Here is a 24,790-nt window from a genome sequence, read left to right as displayed (position 1 = left end):
AGTCTTCTGAGGAGCGGCTGAGGGAACTGGGATTGTTTAGTCTGGAGAAAAGGAGGCTGAGGGGAGACCTCATCGCTCTCTACAACTACCTGGAAGGAGGTTGTAGCGAGGTGGGGGTCGGTCTCTTCTCCCAAGTAACCAGCGATAGGACAAGAGGAAATGGCCTCAAGTTGCGCCAGGGGAGGTTTAGATTGGACGTGAGGAAAAATGTCTTTACTGAAAGAGTGGTTAAACATTGGAACAGGCTGCCCAGGGAAGGGGTTGAGTCACCATCCCTGGAAGTCTTTAAAAGACGTGTAGATGAGGCGCTTAGGGACATGGTTTAGTGGGCATGGCAGGGGTAGGTTTACGGGTGGGCTCAATGATCTTAGAGGTCTTTTCCAACCTTAATAGTTCTATGATTCTATGATTCTGGCCACTGGTTCCTGGTCTGGAGGGGCACATATCCCCTATAGGTATTGTGCCATATCTACCAGCTCTGTTTATTCATCTCAGATAGCTTAGGTTATCTCAGATAACACTAGACACCTGTGCTTAGGAAAATAAGTTGATCCCTAGTGCCTGTTCATCTGAATCATGCTCTAGGACCCATTGACTCTAACAGGCGCTTACACACCTAGCTCACGTGTAAACAACAGGTAGACCTTAGAGTTTTCAATTCCTACATCTCTTGTACCATTTGAGATGCCCAAGTATATCCAAGACATCTGCACAAGACTGAGATACATGACACAGAAAATATGGGTTATTGTATAAAGGAAAACTGTTGATCTATTAAATCCCTGACACACCTTCTAATGTGGAGTGTACAAGCCAGAATGAGTCTGCAATCTCAATTCTTTGTCCTGGTCTTGCTAAGCATTTGTCTAATCAGAAAAAAAAAGAAAACTGAAAGCAGTTACATATCAGATAAGCAGATCAGTTCCTGAGTGTGTCTGCAAAGCATGACATGCAGCATATTTAACTTGCTAAATGGTCTACTTTCATTATTGTGAGACCAAATTTAATAAAAATACCATTGAAAAAAACCCGTGCTTTCAGTTCTCTCCTCTTTTTATTCTGGTTCAGCATGCCTTTGCACATGTTTTAAGTTGTGTCAGGTCCTGTAAATCTAGCATCATATAAATGTAAGAGAAATTACCAGGAAAGTTAAGCAACATAGAAGTAGAAGAAAGACTGGTTATATTCTATATTCATTAGTGATATTAATGAAATAAAACTGATTTCTTTAAGCAACAAAACTAGCAAGCTTTTCACAATCGTTCAGTAAAAACTCAGTATGCTTTTTTTTTTTTTCCCCAATCCTTCCTTCAATCCCCACAACAGTACTTAGCAGACATTGATGTGTTGTATTCCAGACAACTGAAGCTGTAACTAACAACAGCAATTTCTTCTGGAGTTTTGCCCTCAAAAGGCATAATTTTTACTCTGTTGTCATGTTTTAAAAGAAAGTTAAGATTTTATTTTAAGGTGAAGAAATGGATGATACTGTATTCACAGAAGCAAACAAAGAAAAATCACCTTTCCTGGCCCAAGAAGACATTCTCTTAGGAAGATTCAAACTTTAAAAAGTCCTCAAAAAATCACTGAAACATAAGAAATAGAGCAGTTTTGTGGCAGGTCTAAGCAGAAGCTTTATCGAGTAAAAGGCAGAAGCTGAGTCAATGAGTACCATAGACTGCTCTAGCTGTACCCTCTTTCTGCTGAGGTAGGTTGGATTAGTTTCATTCTTTAAGCAGAAATGAACCATTAGATTATTTGTTTTGCAAGTGTCATGAGTGCATTATCCACAAAACAAGTAAAATACAAGCCTTAAAAAAAAAAAAAGTGATTCCTGTATTTACTTCACCCTTCATCATTAGGAGCTGCAGTCAGCCTTACAACGCAATTACCACTCTCAAGGTGTTACAATAACATAAACAGGCCCTATCTGTAACTAAGGCCTGATTGTGCTGGGCACAGTTCAACCCATAAACAATAGGCAAAACATATCCTGAAGATCCTATAATCCCAATACATAATAGAGGGTGATAAGTGGTTGAAGGCACACCGCTGCACGTAGATCAAAGCACTGGGTTCTTGTGGAAAGACAAGAGACCAAAGATCCACCCAATGGGACTGACATGGAAACTGATGTTGAAGCTATGTGTAGACTGTGGGCTAGCTGTGCCCCAAAGTCCACCTTGCAAGCTGATCTGAAGTACACTTGTCAACTTCATCAGAAAGGACTGAGACAATCCCAAGGCAGGGTAAATTGGGGCGCTCTCCATGGTTATGGCACTCTCAGGGAGCACACCTTCAGACAGAGGAAGGAGTTCATGTCCCCCTTTGAGAATCCTTTTGGGGCTGAGGTATGAATAAGGCACCAGGAAACTCAACATACATGGATTTCAGTGACTGGATGAATAGCCAGCAGGCACAGATAGTGACCCAAGTGATTATTCCACTAAATCTTTAAGTGATTAGGGAGTTTACATACTTACACAGTTAGACAGAAGCTGCAGATACCTATACTTCACTTTTGAATCTAACTTGCAATCATCTTTCCAAAATCATTGAGCAAGCTGGTGGCAAAAGAAGGGCCAAAATCCACAGTTTTGTCTACTTAACCCTACTGTTTCTTCTATAACTGAGCCTGGGAAACAAGAGAAGTTTCCTTTCATGACCTATGTGTCTTTACAAGGGTTTTTGGTCCTAGGATTCCTGTTTGACCTGCTCTGTCTCCCAAGACGAAGTCACTTAATTAGGGAAAACAAGATTCAACAGAAATGCGTGAGACTGCATGGGTATGAGACATGTTCTCCTGGTGTTCAGCCTAGGGAACGATTGTCTCTAAGCCTCAAGCTCCTTCTTTCTGCTGCCACGGGTCTGTAGCCTCCTTTTTTGGGAGCCAAAAGCAGGAGCAGTAGATGGGGCCTAGGAATATTTGTAATAGTATCGGCCCTGTGGATAGGGCAATAGAGAATGGGCAATGGGAAATGGTCTCCGCAATTCAGTAAGAAAAGGGAGGGAGTGTTAGAAAAAAGAGGAGACAAAGGGTGATGAAGAAATAAATATGGATCTTGAGATTCCTGGAGTGTGCCAATAAAAAGGAGAAAGGATGTTTAAATGTATCACAAGGGAAAGCTATTGAGACAGTATCAAAATAATATAGAGTCTCCTGGTATATTTTATGAGTCCAAATAACCACCAAGGGAGTTCCTAATTTTCTCAGCTGTCTCATTCAATCCAAACTATTGACTGAAAGCTATTCTAGTATTTGGACTAACTATGAAATAATAGATTGTGAAAGCTCAAAGTTCAAATGAGCATTACCAGAGTGCTGGCAAATTCCCCTTACTTGTGATACCTCCACTGCACGCCAGAATTTATCAAATCTTGGGCTAGAAGGAAGTGGGTCAAAAGAGAATGGGAGACACTGCTGGACCATGCCAAAGGAGATAGCCTAAGGATGATCTGATGAAGAGGGAATGGAATGGGGAAGAATGTCATCCTATTATTTGCAGAAGAAAGCCAAGTGTCTCTGTAAGGAGGACTTGTTAATAGTTTTGTGTGAACATCTTCTTTTCAGTATGAAAAATACCCTAGAAGTTCAAATGCCAACAGTCAAACTTCAGAGCTACATGACTTTCACAAACATAAGCTCCTGTTTGTCATACCAGTGCCATACTCAACACATCTCCTCATTTTTCTGCTTTAACTCCTGGAGTTGTAAAGTTTAGAAAGTTTTATTGTCTACTCAAAAATTTGAATAAAGATCTGATCTTTCTGGAGGCACAAAAGTGAGTTCATATAACAAGAGTTTGTTTTTCTCATGTCTTTTTTTTAATAATGGATGTACATATTGATGCATGCAATCAATGAAGAAACCCTTTACTATTTTAATCTTGATAGCTGAGGCCTACAGAAAAAACAAGGGGTAAGGAGGGAAGAGAAGAATGTTCTGTGGACATCTGGTGGAGCAAAGAGGAGGTAAATTACAAGAACCATCAGACAGGCCTAAAACAAGTTTGCTTTGGCTGTCTTGTTTTATTGTTCAAGAAACATTTATCATTACAGAGGGAGTCCTGCCAAGCCGTGGAAAAATTTGCACTGCAACAGCATGCAAAATTTCAGCCAGCATGTTTAAATGAGCCTTGGTTAAGCAGTCACTCTATTTTAGGCCAATTGCATCTAGCACAGGCATGAAAAGGTTAGATCTTGGACAGGAGGACAGAAGGCTTTGTGTAAGAGCTTCCTAAAAGATATGTGAGAGAGGAGAGGTTTCTTAAGAGTGTCCTGGGAGCTAAGGAAAAAAAAAAAATAGGATTTAAATACTGCTCTACAAGTTAGATGCCTGTATGAGCTCTTCATGCTACAAGGGCAGTTACTAGAGCTGAAATAATACAAATTATTTGAAGCTCTTGGGCCTTGCCAAAATGACTTGCAGTGAGGAATGAAGCATAGCTGCTGATGCAGCTATGGCAGAAGGTATGGGGAGCACGAAGGAGGAGCTGCACAAGGGAGGGGGCGGCAGCAGTCAGGAATGGCTGATGGAGGCCATGGGAGGAATGGAGGCAGCCAGCCGATACAAATCCCACCACAGCTCAGTCTGGGGCTCATCACTCAGCAAAACTAACTAAACTAAGAACAGCCAGATCCCCATCAAGTATATGGAGGAAGGAAGGAGGGCTGTAAATTTCTATAGTTACAGGTTTACATTCAAAATTAAATCCTGTGCACCACCTTATTTATTCACCTTGTTAAAGATTTTTTTTTTCTCTAAAACTTTGTTTGTTAAGCAAATGTTTTTTGTTATTGTAAGTAGAAAAAATTAGCTCATGGTGCTAAATCTACCCCAGGTTTGTACGGAATCTTGTAGTTGCATTAGTAGTGACTCCTTCAAACCAAAAGCCGTCTTCTGTTGCTGCCAGTCACATCTGAACAGAAGGGTTGTGCACTGTTGGTTAGGAGTATGCACTACTGGTTGTTCCTGGTTGAGGCAGACATCCCAGCAACATTTCTTTTAAGGAAGATGCAGAAAAGGAACTGAAATGAGAGATTTCCACTGTACTTCATTAACAGCATGTCTCCTCCTCTTTGAGTTAATTACTTTTAGCAAGTGTTCAAAATAAAAAGACGTTGGTGTCGGTTCATCAATAGTTTAACTAGAACTGTGATGAGAGGGTTGCATCTTGTATGCGGCATATAGCATTCAAAGGTTATCGATGCCTTCTGAGACATCATTAAAAAGTTAGCGCTGAGATTCATTTCCCCATATGTGGGCTCTGAGCCTTCAGAATCTGAAATTGCTGTTACCACAGGGTAGAAATTGCAGTTGATGCAATAAGTTGTCTAACTTGCATCTACATTTTCAATGCCTAATGAAGTAATTCTTCTAATTGAAGCGCCCTGTTTCCTTACTCAGCCAAGGGAGCAGAGACAGATGTCTGTGGAGTTAACTTAGACGTCTTATCTTGAGCAGACAGGATCTCCCTCTGTGCATACCTCTGCCTTTTGACTGTATAAGGAATTTGCTCACATACTTTAGGAGGATTGCATCACCAGGCATGTAAAATGTCGGCACAATTAAATGCTGTATTAAGCAGTCGTGTTCCCACCCTACGATTAAAGAACAATTTTTCTAGCAGCAATAAGTACAGCTTCCACAGGGACACCTACACTTCATTCAGTTCTGAGGTAATAGATAACGAATTAGAGTAAGACATTAAGTATGAGTAGCAGATAAGCTACTTACACAATTTATGTTATTTAACAATCTGTGGAGTCTTTATCTATAAACATGGAGACTTTTACATGATTTACAAAGCAAACATATGACCTGTTTTAGAGTACCTGGCTCTTGCCTGGAAAAATGTTTATCAAACTTTTTGAATACTATGGCCGAGAGTCTGCAGAAATGGGTCTTTTGGAGACATGGACCCAAACGTGCATACATCACTCCTCTCAATTACAGGATTCATAAGACTAAACACATCTTCTTTTGGTGTTAAAAATGTCCAAATATTATCAGAGTCCGTTTTTTTGTGGGTTTTTGTTATTTTTTACACAGAGACTTCTGACTGCACCTTTCAGGTCTTTTGACAAATATTCACATACACAGTGACTTGCTAACACATGGCTGCTGTGTTTCATCTTTCCGGTGTGGGGCTTTTTATTTGAACACAGGCTAATTCTTAGATGTTGTGTTTCCAAAGTCATTCCTGCTTGCAGAGTCAATAATTCAGGCTTTTGCATCTGAAAGACTTTTAATGAGAAATTCATTATAATGGCTACTAAAATTACTCAAAATCAATCTGTGGTTCCAAAGGAAAATTCTACTCTCTGAGACAGTCACAAAGCGTGACTTAGACTCTTAAATTGTATTGCTGCCAGAGGAGCTCTATGGAAATTTCCAGCATTTCCAGAGACATTTTATATTCTATATCTGAATAAAAAGCCAACGTTCCCAACAGAATGGCAGGGTGAAATAAAAAAAACATTAGAAAGAACATGGCAACTTTTCGTATCAGTACTTTAAAACTATTTTCTCTAGGCATTGTTGAGATATTCAATTTTGATAAGGAATAATTTTTGCTTTCTATCATATTTATACTGCTTTGCATAATAATATGATATGGATTATATTAGGTATGGGCATTACATTGTCAAAAATGTTGAAGTCCAAGTGAAGTAAGAAGAAACTGCAGTTAAAAAGTTGTATTGAAATGAAGTGTTTAGATATCAACATGAAATGACAGATTTGAAATGATTTGACATGTTTTCATTGAAAATTTCACTGAATTTGTGACATTATTGTGAAACACTTCCATTTCACTGAGGCTGTATTTTGCATAGAAAACTAGTGAAGAACTGGTGATTGCATTTTTAAAAGTCCTCTTTTGAACAGGAGCAAACAGATGGCTTTTATTATCAGTAACAAACAACTTTTTTTATCCTGCACCACTATTTTCCTAGAAAACAAGAACTGATCTATGAAATGTGAATATCATACTTTTGTATTTAAGACTTAATTAACCAATTAATAATTTAGTGATATTGCTCATATCAGTAATCTCTGGTCTGTGCTTTATGGGAACACACAGGTTTATGTTAAAAACAGTTGATCCATGATGTATGTTTCCTATGTGGGGGAGTCCTGTCTCACTTCTTGTCTGTCTGCAAATAAGTGAGCAAGCTAGTCTGAAGCTGATTTCCCTGAAATATTTTCTCTGAAATTCTTATTAATAAAGCCTGTACTCTTGTTAAATGTAAATGTCTTTAACTGTGTTAAATTGTTTAAACCCACTCCCTCTTTCACTCTTTCTCTGCCTCTTTGCCAGTTGAGGCTCTGCAAGGTGCTAACAACTCAGAAAGCCAGGGCCTGCCCCTGGGAAGTGGGAACTGTTAGAAGACCAACTAGAGGCATTTGGGAGAGTTTTAGTAGTTAAGCAGCCGAGTTTTTGGTAAACATTGATTATTCAGCTCTACAGAAATGTACTGAAAAGAGAAATTAAAATTTAGAAATGGTTCTATGTTTTAAATCAATCCTTTAAAGAAGTTAATTCAGGATCAGGAAAAATGTCCTTCCTGAATGTATCTTTTAGCAAATCTTGCTTCTTTATCATAGAATCATAGAATCATAGAATTATTAAGGTTGGAAAAGACCTCTAAGATCATCGAGTCCAATCGTCGACCCAACACCACCATGCCCACTAAACCATATCCCTAAGCGCCGCATCTACACCTCAGCATGATACATAACCATGCATGGATGCTATAACTATGTATTTACTTTAGTTTTTAAAGATAAAGGCAGAAAAAAGCTTATTAAAATGTTTCAAGAGTGTCAAACTGAAATGTGCAGAATTTAATCTACTTTACATCCTGCTAATATCAAGTATTGCAAATTTTCTAATGATCTTGTTATTACAGAGAAAGTGAAATATGATCAAAGTAAACTAAGAATGGAAAAGAAAAAGAAAAAAACCAAAAAAAAACCCCCAAAACCCCAGCTAGCCTTTATTAATTTGAAAAGTGAAAGAGAAAAGGTTAACAGCTATATACTTCAAAATTTGTATTTCCTCTGTGTTGATATCAGAATGTCTAATAACAAAGCAAAATGAGACAATACTGCCAATAATTATAACCTCACCCTGCTACTATGTTTGAGTTTATACAGCTATAGCTTAAATGACATGGGCCAGTTAGTATGGGGCAAGACAAGACAGAGATATAAATTACTAGTATAAGTATTTAAACTGCACTAATTAAACTTACCGTGAAACCAGAGGATATTGATTCAGTCCATTAATCTCCCCCCCACCCTTCTTTATTTCACATATATGGACAAATTAGTAAGCATTTTAGTAAGCACTCTTTCACATATGTGCAGATACATGCATAAGACCTAAACAGAACCAAAGCTAAAACAAAGCTAACTGAAGAATGAGAAACACTGGGGTTTTGCTGTGATTTCTCTATTAAAAACTCTCAATATATAAGAGATAGAACATGCATTTTTGCAATTAGTGGCAAAGACGACTGTCTACTAATTATAGACTGCTACTATTCTCTGCTACTTAATTGCATTGTTGCACCAGGGTTTTGTAAATTACTTAAACTCAGAATGACATATTATTATTACAGGTAAAATAACTTCTGCTTGTGAATCATATACAGAATCAAAGATTTCCCTTCCTGTCGTGGTTTAACCTCAGTCAGCAACTGAGCACCACACAGCCACTCGCTCACTCCCCCCTCCCCCGGTGGGATGGGGGAGAGAATTGGAAGAGCACAAGTGAGAAAAACTCGTGGGTTGAGATAAAAACAGTTTAATAATTGAAATAAAATAATAATAATAATGTAATAATAATAATACTAATACACAAAGCACGTGATGCACAGTGCAATTGCTCACCACCTGCTGACTGATGCCCAGCCAGTCCCCGAGCAGCGGCCCCCCCGGCCAGCTTTCCCCCAGTTTATGTACTGAGCATGACGTCACATGGTATGGAATGTCCCTTTGGCCAGTTTGGCTGTGCCCCCTCCCAGCTTCTTGTGCACCTCCAGCCTTCTCAGTCGGTAGAGCATGGGAAGCTGAAAAGTCCTTGACTAGTGTAAGCACTATTTAGCAACAACTAAAACATCGGTGTGTTATCAACATTGTTCTCACCCTAAATCCAAAACACAGCACGGTACCAGCTACTAGGAGGGAAATTAACTCTATCCCTGCTGAAACCAGGACACTTCTACATCCTTGAATGAAACTGCAGTTGAATCAGACAACATTTTTATTTCGTTCAGGAAAAAGGGAAACTATTTCTCATTGCTCACTGTGTGCTTAGAATCTAGCTCAATGAAATTGTAAGTGACAGCCTTCATAAAACCAAAATCTCCCTTAGTTGAGATATTATACAGGAGATAATTAGACAATGAAATGTTTGTGCCCAATGCAGACTGGTTGCATGACTTCAGGGCATCTCTCTTGTCTGCTGCTAGTTGTAGCCCAGGCAACAGCAGGTGTCAGAAACAGGCACCATAAACATCAGCAATGTGTCTTTGCTTGTAATCAAACAGCATCAATTGTGCAAAATGAACAGGAAAAAAAATGGTACCTTGGGTGTTGTGTCCCATGTGCTATGCAAAAAAAAAAATTGTGGGGAAGCACACAAAACATACATGCGGGCACATACTCTCTGGTTCTGCCACCTAACTCAGAACAGGTATTATCCACAGTCTTGCCAGACATTATTCCGCAGTGTAAACTTGAAACTATAAATCTCTTTCAACCTCATTAGTTATTACTGAAGGAAGATAGATGGTTTTATCAGGGAAGTTTCTTCCTTGGTAATACATAGTATGTTCCCTCTGACATGACTCCATGGACTGAGAATTGTTACCACTGAGATGCCTTTTGACAGTACATGAATGAGGATCACAGTATTATGGGAAGTGCAAAAGGAATGGAAATGCAGAAGATAAGCAACTTTCACTGTGGAGAACCTCAAATCCAATTGGCATAAACTGTTTGGTTTTGTGGAGAAGGTCCACTTCAGGGGCAATCTGGTGACCATGAACAACGCAGACAGCTCTGAGAATGAATGTGCTTTCTTCATTTACAGCTCTGGAATGAATGTTGCTTTCTTCATTTACAGCTCTGAGAATGAATGTGCTTTCTTCATTTCCATAGATGATAATACAGAGGTGGTACCAGGGGCTTGCAGACCACTACACCAAGCACTGCTTAATCACTTCACTTTTAAGAGCCTTTTTCTGTTCGTTATAAGGTATTTCTAGATCTACATTTGATCAAACACTATGTCATTTTGAAGCTCCTCAACAACTCCCAGCTTGATAATTATCTTTTCTCATGTTTGTCAATTTTCCTTTCTTTACACAATGAAAATTCTTCACCATTCACTTGTCTGCTTCTCCTACGAGTACCCTCAATCTGCTGTTCCTACCCAATCTTGTGTCTTTGAGATTAAACCAAGTTATATTATCCAAAGCCTACTCCAGTCCTTTACAAGGTTTAGTTCTAATGTGTTTCATACTCACTTGCTTATTAATGCCAAGAGGAATTACTGCTAATAATTTTTGGTGTTATTTTCAACTTGAAAGAAAAAAAGTAATCTTTAACTCCTGAGCAATGAATTGCAAAAGCAATGTAAAAAGACTCATGTTCCTATTTACTTGTCCTCATTCTTCATTATTTTGTTACTTTTAGCTGCGATTTCTGGACTTAGACTGGATGTTCTGCACAACCAGACCTGACTGCTTACTCATGGAGCTCTGACCTCAGCCCCAATATACCATTACAATGTCCTTTGGTAATAGCGCGAATAAAGGTTGAGATGTTAGGAATGGGTGGTAAGGTAAGAAGGGAAGACAATGCATTCTTATCTCTTTTGCTATTTTGTTGGGGGGGTTGGGTTGGGTGATATTTTGTTATCATTATTTTGCGAGATAGCAGGCAAGTTAAGAGAAAGAAAGACAATAACTAGAACTGGTATCATCAAAAAACCACAAATCCATGTTTGCTCCTGTCATAATAGAAAAGTCTTTGGTGAGAACTGACTTTTGGTGGTTGAGACACACAGGGCAGACGAAGCAGATATATCACCCCAAACCAGTACTTTTAAACAGGTTAAATCCAAAATAATACATTAATGGGCTAGTTAAAATCCAGCCCACACTTTCTTCCTGCCATTTTTAAATAAGGTTTATAAGTTGCCTCTGCTGCTTGCCATCAAGCAGCTTGGATAGTTGTAGCATAAGGGTATATGAAATGTGAGAGCATCTGCTTCATTGAATTATTTGTTCATTTAATTATCTGGTTAAGGGTTAATTAGTATAACAGAAATAGAAAACAACAAGAAAAGTGATAAATTCAACACAGAAACCAGGGTATAATAGAGATAATGACGAAGACCAAGACTAGCCTCTGACGAACGAGCCATTAAAGGACCAGCTGCAACTGCCTTGAGGAGGGTCAACCTCAACTTTGTAATTGATCATAAGGAGGGGAAAACGCCATTATCACGAGTATTATGGGATGTTTGAGGGGGTTCATGGGACACATGGGAAATTCAAAGTTATTATGGGATATCAGAGGGGTCTTGTGGGATTATGTAAAATTTATTATGGGATGTTTAGGGGAAGGGTAAAGGGTGGGGAAGGATCAGGGAGGAACAAACATGGCAAAGTGGAGAGGAGAAGGCAATCAAGGGGCCACTCATGCGTAAGCAGGGCCAGTCAGTACGCTTATGCCTGGGACGGAGACCCCGGGGTCTCCAGGTGCTCCTGGCTGGGCTCCAGTGCCCAGGCTGAAAGAATACCCAGACCCTGGAGGCTGCTGGATTCAGTGGCTTCTGTAACATCCTTAACACAAGAAATAGAAAGACCTGTCTGATCTATTTTCTTCATGATCCATATGGACCAGGACTGCCAGAATCCAAGCATTTGTTATGCCTGAGGTAAGTGTCTTGACCTTGGAGCTGTACCTACCAGAAAACTGTTGTAATAATCAGAAATAAAATGACTGATCAGGTACAGTGACTACTATTTGCTCCAGCATCTAGCAGGGAATACATTTAGGAACACAGCAAAAGAATCTAATAAAACTCGATTTTACTTCAGGGAGACTCAAATGCTAGGGATAGTGGGAAATATTTATAGAAATGAAAAATTTATATAAAATATAAAAGATCCACTGATTTGGAATTGTTGCACTAAATCAGTATTGCTTTAATGTTTGCTATTACGAAGAATCAATGAAGTGTAATCAGCTGTGTTACTGCAATTTAATTAGGCACAGGAATCAGATGCAACTATAAAAAAACATTTCACCCTAAAGATGTCTCTCACTGTCTCTATCTCAAATTAAGAAAATTCAAGCTTTGTATTTAGGTTTAAAAAATAAAACCATGAGAGGTCAGAATTTTATTTCAATGCATGAATCCTTTGGAAAACAGAAGTCCAAGCTAGAATTTCTTAAATGACTGTAGGACAGGACTGGCATTTCAAGAAATAGAAATAATAGTTGTTAAGAAAAGTCTGGAATAGTACCATCTGAAAATAATTTATGTGGCAGTATGTTGCCTAAAACATTATACTATCAAATATAAAATTATGCAATACATTTTCTGAAGGAAAAAATGCTTATTAGAAGACTTATGAAGTCAGAGACCAATTGAGATATTTTTCCAGCAGTACTTCAGTAGGTCCCTACCTTCATGATAACTTCTTAGCATTACTAAATTGTATTTCAAATGGACAACAGAATCATTACGTTTGGTTATTGTTCCTGCAAACCTTTCTAACATACTTAATATACTAATGCATTTGCTTTTATTTTTTGCAGAACAGAGATTTAGCAGTGATAGATAGACTAGTTCAATATAACACAGAAGTTTCTTAAGCTTTTGCCATATTATATATGCACAAGTAACATTTAATTATTAACAGCATTTGTCTTGCCTATACACTTCCACAGTTCAGCTGATTTTGGATGTACAGTTTCCAAATGAGATGATAAAACACATTCTGACATGACGATGAGCAGGGATCAAGTGAATTTTTGGAAATATCAGGGGAACTGTCTTCCTAACTCATTTTTCTGTCTTGATTCTTTTGCTTTTGCATGCACATAAGAACTTGAGTATTTTTAAAAGAAAAGCAGACATCTTCTGATTCCACTTGCCTATCTATATCAGCAAAGCAAACTCACGAATTTTTAACTGTCATGGAAACCAATACCCAGGTATCTCCATTTTGGATTCTTTATGAAAAAGAATGTGAATGTCAAAGTTTGGGGGAGTCATGCATTGCTATTAATCTTATGCTTCAGTATCTATTTATAATAGTTATTTTTTGAAGAAACCTCTCTGTAGAGGTACCTGTAGTATTTTACAGGTGTTTAAACACATAGCCTCCTTTTTCTGTTAGACACAATTAAAGCTAATTTGAAGTATGCTGTATATATTTTTCATCCTATTATTGAAGAGCTCTTCAAAGCACAACTACTGGAGACTATGTCTATTCAGGTGCAAAAGGAAAAAAATTCCTTTGGATCTGTGCTATAAAAGAACATCTTAAATTCTGATACTATCAAACTATGACAGCTACTCAAATTCATCTAATTAAAAATATAAAAAAAGAAGAGACCCTGTAGAACAAAAAAGATAAGCAGCAATTTGTCTCAGTTAAAAGGATGTATTTCAGGCTATTATCTATCACATTACTACTACTAAATATGCTTAAATATTCTCCAGCAAACTCACCTCTTTTTGACGGTACTTAATTGCCAGTTTCAATCTTGCAAGATCATTACCACTTTGTTCTTCTATCAAGCTATTATCATCTCTGTAATTAAGAATAGTTTCCAATTCCCTAGAACTCCGTGTCTGATCCAGGAGATCTTTTGCAAATTGCTTGCATTGCCGCGACAGTTCCTCATACTCCGACTTAAATTCATTTTCGACTTTACTCAGTTCCTGCAGCTCCCAGCTCAGTTGAAAAGCGGTAAGGAAAGGATCCTCACTGGACAAAGCAATCAAAGATGGGCTTGCCAGAGCCTTGTAAATATTGAGTCTGGATCGAGAGTGGCGGAGGCTGTCCACATCAGAACTCGAGACACATTCAACACAGTTACAGCGGACCTCATGTGGCCTTGGCACAGAGACCCCTTTCTGCACAAGGAGCTTTATGATTTCGTAATTGTTGGTGTGGGCAGCCAGAATAATGGGTGTGATATCCGGTGTAAATTCTGAAAACTGCTTGTCCAGAAGCACTGGTGGCACCTGTGAAAAAAAGCAAAAACCCTTACAGGTCTCTTCATTGAACAAGAGCTATAGAAAATTAAGCTATAAATAGTTTACCAGGTAGTACGCTTACTGATAGATCTTTGCTTCTGGCCAGAGTTGAAGGAAACACTTCAAACATAACAATTCAATTAGCTAAAATAGCCTCTTTCCAGTTAATAAATTGCTATAAACAGGGTGTGATTTTTCATAAAACCTGTTTGTACGTAAACAGCCCATGGGTGACGATTCGTTAGAGCAAATGATTAGATAAACAAGGAAGAGTCAGACACAAATGCTCCTGTTGGGTCCCTTGACATGCCAGCTGTGAGCAAGATGGAAATGCTTTCTCATCTCCCACTGGTTACGCCCAGTTTTATAGGGAAGAGAGAATCATGGGGGCATAACTGTGATTCTCTGAAGGAAGCCGTGAACAGGACACAGACAAGTTAGAGTTATAAAATAAAGTGGGAAAGTAAATGATAAAGAGAAGATATGTTTTCTTAAAGAGAAGGTTGGAAATGTAGCTGTATAGAGAAACAAAGATACCTGCTGTGAAGAGCTTAATGTCTTAAGGCTCAGTTCTACATTCACATGCGCAAACAAACATACTCTCTTTATAGGAAAATGGGGGAGCTGGTAGAAGAAGGGCCCCAAGAGGGCATTTTTAAAGCCTTTTCTGGTGTGCATTTCTGTATTTTCAGTCTTCTGGTATGTTTCTGTATGTTATCAGAAGACTGTAAGGTCTTTCATTTTCAGCTTGTTTCTTTTTTTTACAATACCAGATTCTGAAGTCTTTCCCAAATCAAGACAGCTCATTAGACTAGTATGATGAAGCCATGTAAGTGTAATTAGCCAATGTCAATTAAAAAAAGGTATTGGCATCACCACTTATGGACTGCCTTTGGTCAATACCTCAATAACCAAATACAAACTCAATCCACATCAGCGAGGTGCTCTGAGTGATGCCCCTTTAGGAGGAAGAGAAAAGAAAAACATTTGACTAGAAGTTATCTGAAGGCTAGAGAAATAGATGGCCACTGGAAGGAGGAAGAAGTGTTTAATAGAAGTCTTATGACAGAAGAATGACCTTGTCGCCAGGTGGAAAAAACACAAATAGCTAAGAGGAGAAGCTAATAGGAAACAGGTAAAGCATGTGAGAACAGTGCAAGAATGAGTTGAAATGAGCTACGTTTAGAGCTTTGGGAAGGGAAGGAAAGAAGCAGAGCACAGCATGAAATGCACAGAATCAGGCAGAAACTCAGTGGAAAAGAAAACGATAATGAAATTAAGCTGAAAAGAAATGGTAGTCTGTGGATCTAAATCCATAAATAAAATCCATAGATCATGCATTTTTTTCTCCCTCTTTCTAATGAAGACAGTGTGTATTTTGTACATTTTTCAGCTGTTCTGCATGTAAAACAGCTTATGTTTGTTCAATGGGACTGTGTCCATGTATAAGAGCTGCTATGTGTGTGGGCTGTAAAACAGGGGCCTGAAGCACTAATTAACTGAATGAGAGAATTACTTTGGGAGGTCGCCACTTATTCATGTAAAATGGGGTGGAGAGTCAAGACTGGAGATCCGGCGTTCGGGTCTGTAATCACACATCCCTAGGGAAACAATCCCTGCCTGGCCATAGCGCATTGCTGACCTCAAGAAGCTGTGCCGGATTCTGAGAAGGTATGTGGAGTCAATGGGCAGAAATCCCTTTTCTCCCTTCCCACACACTCAAACATGCACGCTTAGCTTGGCACTGGGTAAGGCTGGCACGGAGTCCGTTTTAGAGCAGGGCTGTGGGATGCCTGAGCTAGCCCACCCACCCTCACGACCCCATGCAGAGGGAGCAGCTGTCCTCACAGTCCTCCCCACAGGCTTATGGGGGTGTTTACAGCCAGCGGTTGTGAGCCGAGCAGCTCCTGAGCAAGTTCTCTTCTGCCTTCCTCTTCTTTATTCTGAGGTACAAATGAAATAGTGTAGTGTGTGCAGGCACACAGAGAAACATGGGTTTAAAATTACTCAGGAGGTAAGGAACCCAGCTGAGGATATACTGAATGTACGTATGGATGGGGGACACACTCGGGTACAAGAACAAGCAGAAGGTTTTTGTGCTATGCCCAGTCTCAGCTGCAGTCAGGACAAGAAACACAACCCGGGCATGTGTCTTCTCAGAGGACTCTGGCTATGTCCACACTGCTCTGTCAGATCTCGCGCAACGCTGGAAACCTCCAGGGCACCCCTGGTCATCTGTCACCTCCAGGCTGAACACTGCACAGAGCCCTCCCGGGGATGCCCACGTGCCCAGATTGCTCCATTATTCCTGTCCAGTGTGGACTGGAGTGGACTGGGGCTTGAAATCCATATCTCTTTTCTCACCTGTCTGTGGTGTTAGTGGGGAAAATGAGACCCATTTCCAACCCCAAACCTCACTCGTTACTGTAGAAAAAAAAGAGAGCATGTGTGCACACACACACTTTTCCTGCTCTCCAAATTGCAACTGTGGTCAATGCTTTTGAGGCTAGAAAGAGATTAAAATGGCACTAGAGGCTCAAACTTTGCATTAGGAGAGGTGAACTTTTGGGCCGTCATAGGTCTGAAAAAGGTTTGCAGGGAGGGATGTGTTGTGCTCTGACAGCATCCACCACAACTAGTGAGACTCCCCCTTGGGCCCGGGGTCAGGGTACCAGGGAGTAGAGGAGAGAGCTGCAAGGGCGGAAGACTCAAGGATACAACGCTGTAACTCCAAACTCACCAACTTCTCAGAGTATTCCTCTGTCACCTAGCATGTTATTATCTTTGTACTTTTTGACAGTAGTAAACTAATATTTGCTTCGAGCCCTGCCAGAACTGAAGGCTGTCTTACATGTCATTAACGACAATCTTCTCTGAAAAATTAAGAGAGACACAGCTTCAAACAACATGGCATTACAATGATTGACTTGTACATGGGGTCCATTAAGTCAAAAGCTGCTTGTTTTTCTCACAGCTTATCAAAACCTTTCAACTTAAGGTAACTTAGCTATAAGGTCAATGCACACATTTTGGAATTCATACCATCAGAATTTACCCAAATATAGAACTGTGTATTAAATAATTTCAGCCTTAACTTACAGAAACATTTAAACTTAAAGGGCAAACCCTAAGACTGCAACTTTAATTACATCATGAGTTTAACTCCTGACCCTTCACCTCCTATTTTAAGATTTCCTACTCATTTAAACCAAAGATATACAGAATGCCAAAGCAATAAGGTCAAATTATTCCCTTATCTGCAGCATAATGAAGTACTTATCTTTTAAAGTTCTGAGTGCTCTCATGGCACTCAGAATATTTCAACATTTAACTGTTGGTCCAGAGTACTTGCTCTGAAGTCATCAGACTTATGATGAATTTCACTTTCAAAATACTGAAAAATAATTCCCTTTAAAGAAGCCAAAACAAATAACCAGCACACACTGATATTAGCCACACAATCTAAATCTTTGACAGAACACTCACAGAAAACATACGAATCTTCCTTAAATCCTGGGAGGATGGAAAGCTACTAGGTCTTACAGTCTTACTGTGACTCCCCAAGGCTTAGCAGTATAGTGAATATATTATACACTGTGGAGTTAATATGTCAAGTGTGAGGCTGCTCAAACTTAGAAGGTCAAATGATTTTTGCCTTCTTACATTCTGTTGAAGATTTTCTACTTCAACACTTCTTATAGGGCTGAGCAAAGCAGTTTGGTGATTATGTATACTTGTATGCGTATCTGTATGGGGATGAGTAGGCAAAAAGAAAACGAAACAGAAAAGAAGAAAGCATAGCTCAAAGTCTGTACACTTCAGTGCTCAAGGACATGAGATTTTTTGTTGCATTCCTTTTCCCTGCACTTACTCTAAGTGGGAATGAGTCAGTCCGACTTAGATACCTAACAATTTTTTTAGATACCGAGTGGAACAACCCTCTTCAATATGTTTTTAAGTTCCCTGTATGGTCTGTGTGAAGAGAAGCCCCTTTGCTATGACAGAAAGAGAAATCTAGGCCAAATTAATGTCAGTTAGGTCTGAGACATTTTCTGTCCCTATGACATCAAGGTAGAGAAATTGATCGTTGATGATCTGTTAGATATCCAGGAAACAGAAAAAGATAACAGTCAGTTTGGAAAAGGAGGAACCGATACCCCAGGTGCATCCATGTCTCCATCTAGATGTCTCATAATGGCTTTCATTACTACAATATCTTAACAGATAGACTGAAAACTGCAGTGCCCATTTATCCACTTTTTAAGTGCAAGAGCTCAGAATCTACGTAAAGCAAATTATTTCTTTGGGTAAATAGATAGCTCGCTTGGTTCTTGTCATTGTTTATTTATTTACAATTATTTTGCCTTTTGCTTGTAAAGAAGAGCAAATCCTGCAATGGCTGCAAGTAGTTAGGTGAATAAATTTCTGAGTCATGTCAATCATGACAGCATGATTGGAGGAAAAGCCTAAAGTAAAGTAAAAAAAGGATATAGGACAGGTAACAAGATGAATACATATGTCATCTCATGCAGTACCACATTATATAAGGAAATTAATATGATAAAGGTGTGTCATCAAGCTCATCAGTTGCATCAGCACTGTTGCTCTATAGCTGTCATCAGCCAAACACCTTGAAAATGCTGAACTCCACATTTCAGTACAGCCCACAGCATACAAGTTATCCCTATGTATATACAGTTTTCTGATTTACATTCTGGTTTGTTGAGTTCTTCTCTTCTTTGGTTTCATATTATTATATCAGTTGAAGTACATCCTGATTATGATGATGGCAGTAGTTCCACCAGGAAGGACTGAAAAAATCCTCCTACCCCCAACTCCTTTCACATGCACTAAGTCACTGATAAACTACCAGATAACTTGCATAACTTGAAGATACAACTTCAAGATAACTTGAATTCAGTTGTCACACCACTGAAGGGGTCTGTACACAATCAGTCCTGAAAGTCGTGCTGAAACTATCCTCACAAGACTGCACAAACTGCAGGCCTGCAATGGTGGCCCCAGATTTGGCCGAAAGTCCTTTTCCCCGTCCCAAAGTGCTCGCTGTACGTTGCACAGCTGGCATGTTGTTTGGCCGTCAAGCGTGTAAGGCAGGCAAGTGGATAGAAGTTGCCAAGCTGAGCTCAGGGACAGCATCATTTCAGAGCAGCGTGTGTGATACCAGCCATGCAACACCCATCTGGTATATGGTCATTTTCTGCATTCCATAGGCAGCTTCCCTGGCCTCCCTGGAAAGGGTTCAACTTGTTTATTGTCCTTAGACTCATTACATTTCCTAAAGATAAGTACCACACTCTTAATGTGCTACTGAAGTATTTTCTTTTCATTTATAAAATTCTGCCTCCACATCTATTCTTTTTTGTTGGGAACAGATGTATCCTCACCCTTGCTCTGAGGCACTGTAAGTTAATGACAACAGCCTGAGGACTAAATGTAAATGTATGAATGTGCAATGAAATTTTTTAGAGATATTGTAACTTCTTAAGAATGCACACTTCGAATAATAATTAAACATCTGAAATGCTGCCTGTCTAAGTCCAGCAGATAAGATTTCATTACAAATTGTGTCCTTCAACGTTTTCACACCCACAGTTCAGCTCAACGCTGCCAAGCTGTCTAACGCTCGTCTTCCAGATTTCTTTTCTCTGGAGTCTAACCACAAGCAACAGAGATGATAAAAATGGGGCAGTACATATTTGAGGTTAAGTGATGATTATATTTTTGGGTCTTAAATAAAATATTAAATCTTAAATCAAGTGTGTTTAAAGAATTAAAATATTGGTTCTTATATAAAATATATTAAGAACTCAAATTAAAATTCTAAATGCTAGACACATAAGGCCATAACACCTCCCTCTTGTGCTAAATTATAGGATGTGGTTCACAGCAGAATGAAAGGACTGACTAGCCAAATTGAAATCCTAACCACAAGTTGAGACTTTGTGGTGGGAAGGTTTCTTTGGGCTGCAGCTTTGCGATGGAAGTATCTTCTGTCAAATTCCAAATGATATTATGAATGGAAAAAGTGGTGGATTCTTGAGGGTAAGAAAAGAGATAAATCTGACTTCAGGCAGTAACAGCTGGACAACTTATCTGGACCCCAGGACACAAGTTTTGTTACGAGTTCTGCCAGTAACTCTAGGTCGCCTAGGCAGACCAACTCGTTCTGCTTCTTTTCTCAGCTGGGTACAGTTTTCTGAGCAAATGTTTTATCAACCCAGGATATAATTCCAGTTATTAATTAATGTCAGGAAGATATAGCAAAAAATAATATTTTAAAAATCTGATATTTCTGTGTGGACATTTTTAAACAAAAGATTCTGGATTCTTTTTATTTTTTAATTTTGAAACCTTGCTTTATTCCAAAATTTGCCTATAATTTAACAATGAAAAGGACCAATTCCCACAACATTTTTTTTCAGATCAAATCATTATGATTATACTATTTTATTATTACAATTCTAACTGTTAATTTTATAAAATATCTCCTTTCTGTGTGCTGTGTTTTAAATAAAAAACAAAAGATTCTGTTTTCTTTTTATTTTTTAAACCTTGCTTTATTCCAAAATTTGCCTATAATTTAACAATGAAAAGGACCAATTCCCACAACATTTTTTTTCAGATCAAATCATTATGATTATACTATTTTATTATTACAATTCTAACTGTTAATTTTATAAAATATCTCTAATATTTTCATAAGAAAATATTATCTTTCAAGTCAGCCAAGGAAGGTGTCTAACAGAGAGGAGCTTTGATAAGCAACCCAAAACAGATACCCAACTTTAGCTATCTAAAATTAGGTAAGATTAACCCTCCCCTTAACATACAGCCCAACAGAATTTATTCAGCAGACACAAGCCATATGCTGAACTAGCTCAAAACTCAATGGCTCTGCTATCTCATGCTAATACTAGCACTAACCCACAGCTAACCATAGCTCATGCCTCCGAACCTGTACTGCTGGGATACAAGGTGGATGTTTTCCAAAAGAACTGGCCAATTCTGGCCAATTTTCCAGGCTTTGTGAGAAGAAGGTACAAACAGTTAATGCTGAACGTGTTCCCTTTAGGAGTTTGCTTTTTGTCTATCTCCTATTAGTAGGGCAGGGACCTGCCATTTGTGCCTCCTTGCAAGCCCTTCTCAGTGTATGCAACATGGGCCATAAATATTTCTGAGGATCAGGCCTAAATAGCCTTATTTGCTGCTAATATGCATTATTGTTAGCAAAGGATAACTTCCCCCCAGTTAGTTAGAAGAGTGTTTTATGCAATATCATGTCCATTTATTTTGTTGAAAATTTACTTTCAGCTTTGCTGGAACATGACTAGGAACAGGGATGTTACCATAGCTAGCACAAAATCCCTGTCACATTTAATGAGGCTTCAGTGCTTGTCTTCTTGTGTATATGGGAATTTTGCAAAGTTAAATTTACAAGTTTGAGTTATTTTCATTCTATTTTTTTCCAAGAACAAGCTGAGTTTTCAAAACCTTGGAGTTTTTTATCTTTTTTTATCAGTTACACTTAACCTAGCCTAAGATGTGAGCCAATGGTTTTCTAATGCTTTTTCATGCTCCTCCTATTACAGCTGAATCAACTTGTGTGTCACAATAGTCACAGCATGGACTGATGACTCCCAGTCTCTGTGCCAGCCAGATTGCACAAAAGGCATTAATGTTATATAGTGAGAAAAAGAATTACAATAGCATTTAGCAATTCTCTGAAACCAACATCACTTTTCTAAACAATGAGGATGACTTGCATAACTGCATGGTACAAATGACGGTATATACTTAACACATCTGCAGAACATTCCAGCCAAACAGTGTAAAAGGATTCAGCAATAGAAGCACTGGATGGCAGGAAGGAACTTGTCAGAAGGTCTTGTTTGCCCCCTTGAACCCAAAGTATGGTAACTCACCTAGATCAATCCCCACAAATATTTGACCAATCTGTTCTCAAAGCCCCGCAGTGGTGGGTGGATATGTTGCACCATTTCCAGACAATGTTTCTGATACTTAATTTGTTTTAACTTTGTGCAGTTTAAGCCTATAATGTCTTGTTCTATAAAATGTGTATACAGAGAATACATTATTTCTCTCCTATAGCTTCAGTTTTCTCTTTAAAACAGTCTTATTCCTTCACACTTTCCTTATGGGGAATATTTTCTAATTTCCTGAACCTTCTTATTTCTTTCTGCACATTCCTTACCACTTCTGAGTATAACAGAGGACAAATTCACGTATATCTTATCATCTGTGCTCATTCTGATGTGACCAAATGCAAATACTGACTTTTGCACAGTAATATGATATTGTCCAGCCTTTTTCTGTTAGTCTTGTTTTAATCCCCCCTGCAGAACTGTTATCTTAATTGTTTTCAATTCCAATACATACTTGGTTGATTATTTCTGCTTACTTAGAACCTTACACTTTTTCTTACTGAACTGTTTTATTCTTTACAGAAATAATGTCTCTTGTTTGCCAAAACCATCCTGAATTCTAAGTGTGTCCTGCACAGCCTTGTGATCCCCCCAGCTTTGTGGCGTCTTCAGATTTAACATGCCCTCTCTCTATTTCACCCTAAATGTCACAAATTAATATGCTGATTGGGATAGACGCCTGCGGAATCACTCGTTTCATCCCTCTGTTTGATTCATTCGTCCTGTTTCACTGAGTACTGTTGGCAACTACTCTGCGTGTGGTTTTCTTAGACTGTATTTTGAGTGACAGTTTTTGAAATCGTACAAAACTAAAGCTATATGACATGTACTGCTTTTCCCCAACATACAGAGCTTGCTATCTGGTGGTGAATGAAAGTTATATTGTTATGACAAGGCTTGTTCTTGATAAATCCTGGTAGGCTGCTAGTTATGTCTATGCTTTCTTCTAGGTGCTTACAAGCAGTATGTTTGATTATTTTCTTCAGGATCCTCCCTGGTTTGAAAAAGTATTGATTTCTTTTATTTGAAAAAGGAGAATAGAGAATGGAAAGGAAATGCTGTAAAATGAATTTATAACAGCTTCCAGATAGAATCAGAGGAAAAGATATCTGATTTGGGACATGCATTGGTTGGGTGTGACTGAAGACAAAAGGCTTCAGCACTTTATTTCTCTTTTTATCCTCCCTGTATCTCTGGGAGCTGATCCAAAATACAGCCTGTACACAAAAGTGGTCATTTTCAATTAATGTTTTCCTGTGAGCATTATTAGCGGATGGATATGCCCTTCCTTCAGTCAATGTCAATAGTTTGAACAAGGGTCTGAAATGACTTAAAAGTAGACACTCAATAAAAGACTGTCAGGATATTTTGAATTTGTTTCCAGCTCTGAAACTCATACCTGCTCTCTCACCACATATCTTTTTGAAACTAGGTAGAGAAGAGTTTTTCAAGTAAGAATTCTGGGCATTGCTTGAGTGCTCATAATGAAAAATGAGAAGCAAACAGTGTTGTTTTCACTCAGGGATAGTTAAAGAAGAAAATTAATATGGTTTGAAAACATATGAGAGCTAAGAAAGAACAAAGACCTTATTATGGAAATGATTAAAGGAGAACTTGAATTATTTTTGTCGCATCATAATAAAGCTCATAAACGCCTCTCTCAAAGTTTGCAATATATATATCTCTCAAAGCTAAGCCAATATTGAAACTTCCTGAATGTTCAAAGTAGACCTAGTGGGCTCCTTCCCATCTGAATGTTTTTAAATGGATGCATAGATACTTTTCTCAAACACAGAATGGTTCATAAAGGCAAAATCATCTTAGTGAAGTTTATGTCTGACATTCCATTTCCTGAGAACCCATGTCTCCGGTCTGATTAGAAAAATGTGGAAAAGCTCTTGCTTTTCTGTTTTTTTTGCCTTCTCCCAAAATGGCTCCAATAGTTAGCTGGGGAGGCAGAAGAAAACTGGCTTGCTTCTCCAGTGAGGTCTTGAGAGAAATGTTAGAAAAAAGAGTTCTTAGAATCTGAGCTGGATCCTTTGTTTTACCCTGAGCTTCATGGATCTAGAAACAAGAAAAGGCATCCCACTGGCTAAGGAATGAGAAAGATGGTTTTTGTAAAGGAGATTTTGCAGAAAGAACAATAACAGATTGGTGGCCTCTCTAGGTATCAACAAACTGTTTAAGAGATACGAGCATCTCAGAGGGAAGGGTGGGAATTAGCTAAACTTCTTTACAGCTGATTGCAATTATTTAGCATTGCAAAGTAATTTATCTTCACGGCTGGGAAGTAAATTTCGTTTCTGAGAAAATTAAAAGAGTTATACTCTCAAAGAACAAAGTGGGAATCAGGCAAATTTGCAAAACACTTGAAGAAAAATGCTTCATATATTTTCAAAATATTATGAGAAAGGAATACACCCGACTCGCACAGGCAATCAGCTCCGGTGCAGGTGCGTCCCGCAGTGGAGTGGCGGATCGCGGTGTACAGGGGGGTTTCCTGAGCCGGGGAACCCACAGGGGAGCGCAGAG

The 24,790-nt window shown here is 38.7% G+C and overlaps 1 protein-coding gene across 2 annotated transcripts in view; it reads right to left on the bottom strand.

The window, feature by feature from the left end:
- The window catches only part of TRPC4 (transient receptor potential cation channel subfamily C member 4), a 115,056-nt gene that overhangs the window by 65,247 nt on the left and 25,019 nt on the right, over window positions 1–24,790 (bottom strand). Inside the window, exon 2 of one of the 2 annotated variants that reach the window (XM_009290176.1) lies at window positions 13,764–14,282. The exons of the other annotated variant lie outside the window; for it this stretch is intronic. Coding sequence (XP_009288451.1) covers window positions 13,764–14,282 — 519 coding nt within the window. The remainder of the gene's footprint in view (window positions 1–13,763; window positions 14,283–24,790) is intronic. 2 annotated transcript variants of the gene reach the window in all.

Source organism: Aptenodytes forsteri, unplaced genomic scaffold (genome assembly GCF_000699145.1).
Source record: "Aptenodytes forsteri isolate BGI_AS27 unplaced genomic scaffold, ASM69914v1 Scaffold155, whole genome shotgun sequence".
Lineage (NCBI taxonomy): Eukaryota > Metazoa > Chordata > Aves > Sphenisciformes > Spheniscidae > Aptenodytes > Aptenodytes forsteri.
Note: the sequence above shows the minus strand (reverse complement) of the source record. Positions and strands in the feature narration are given on the sequence as shown.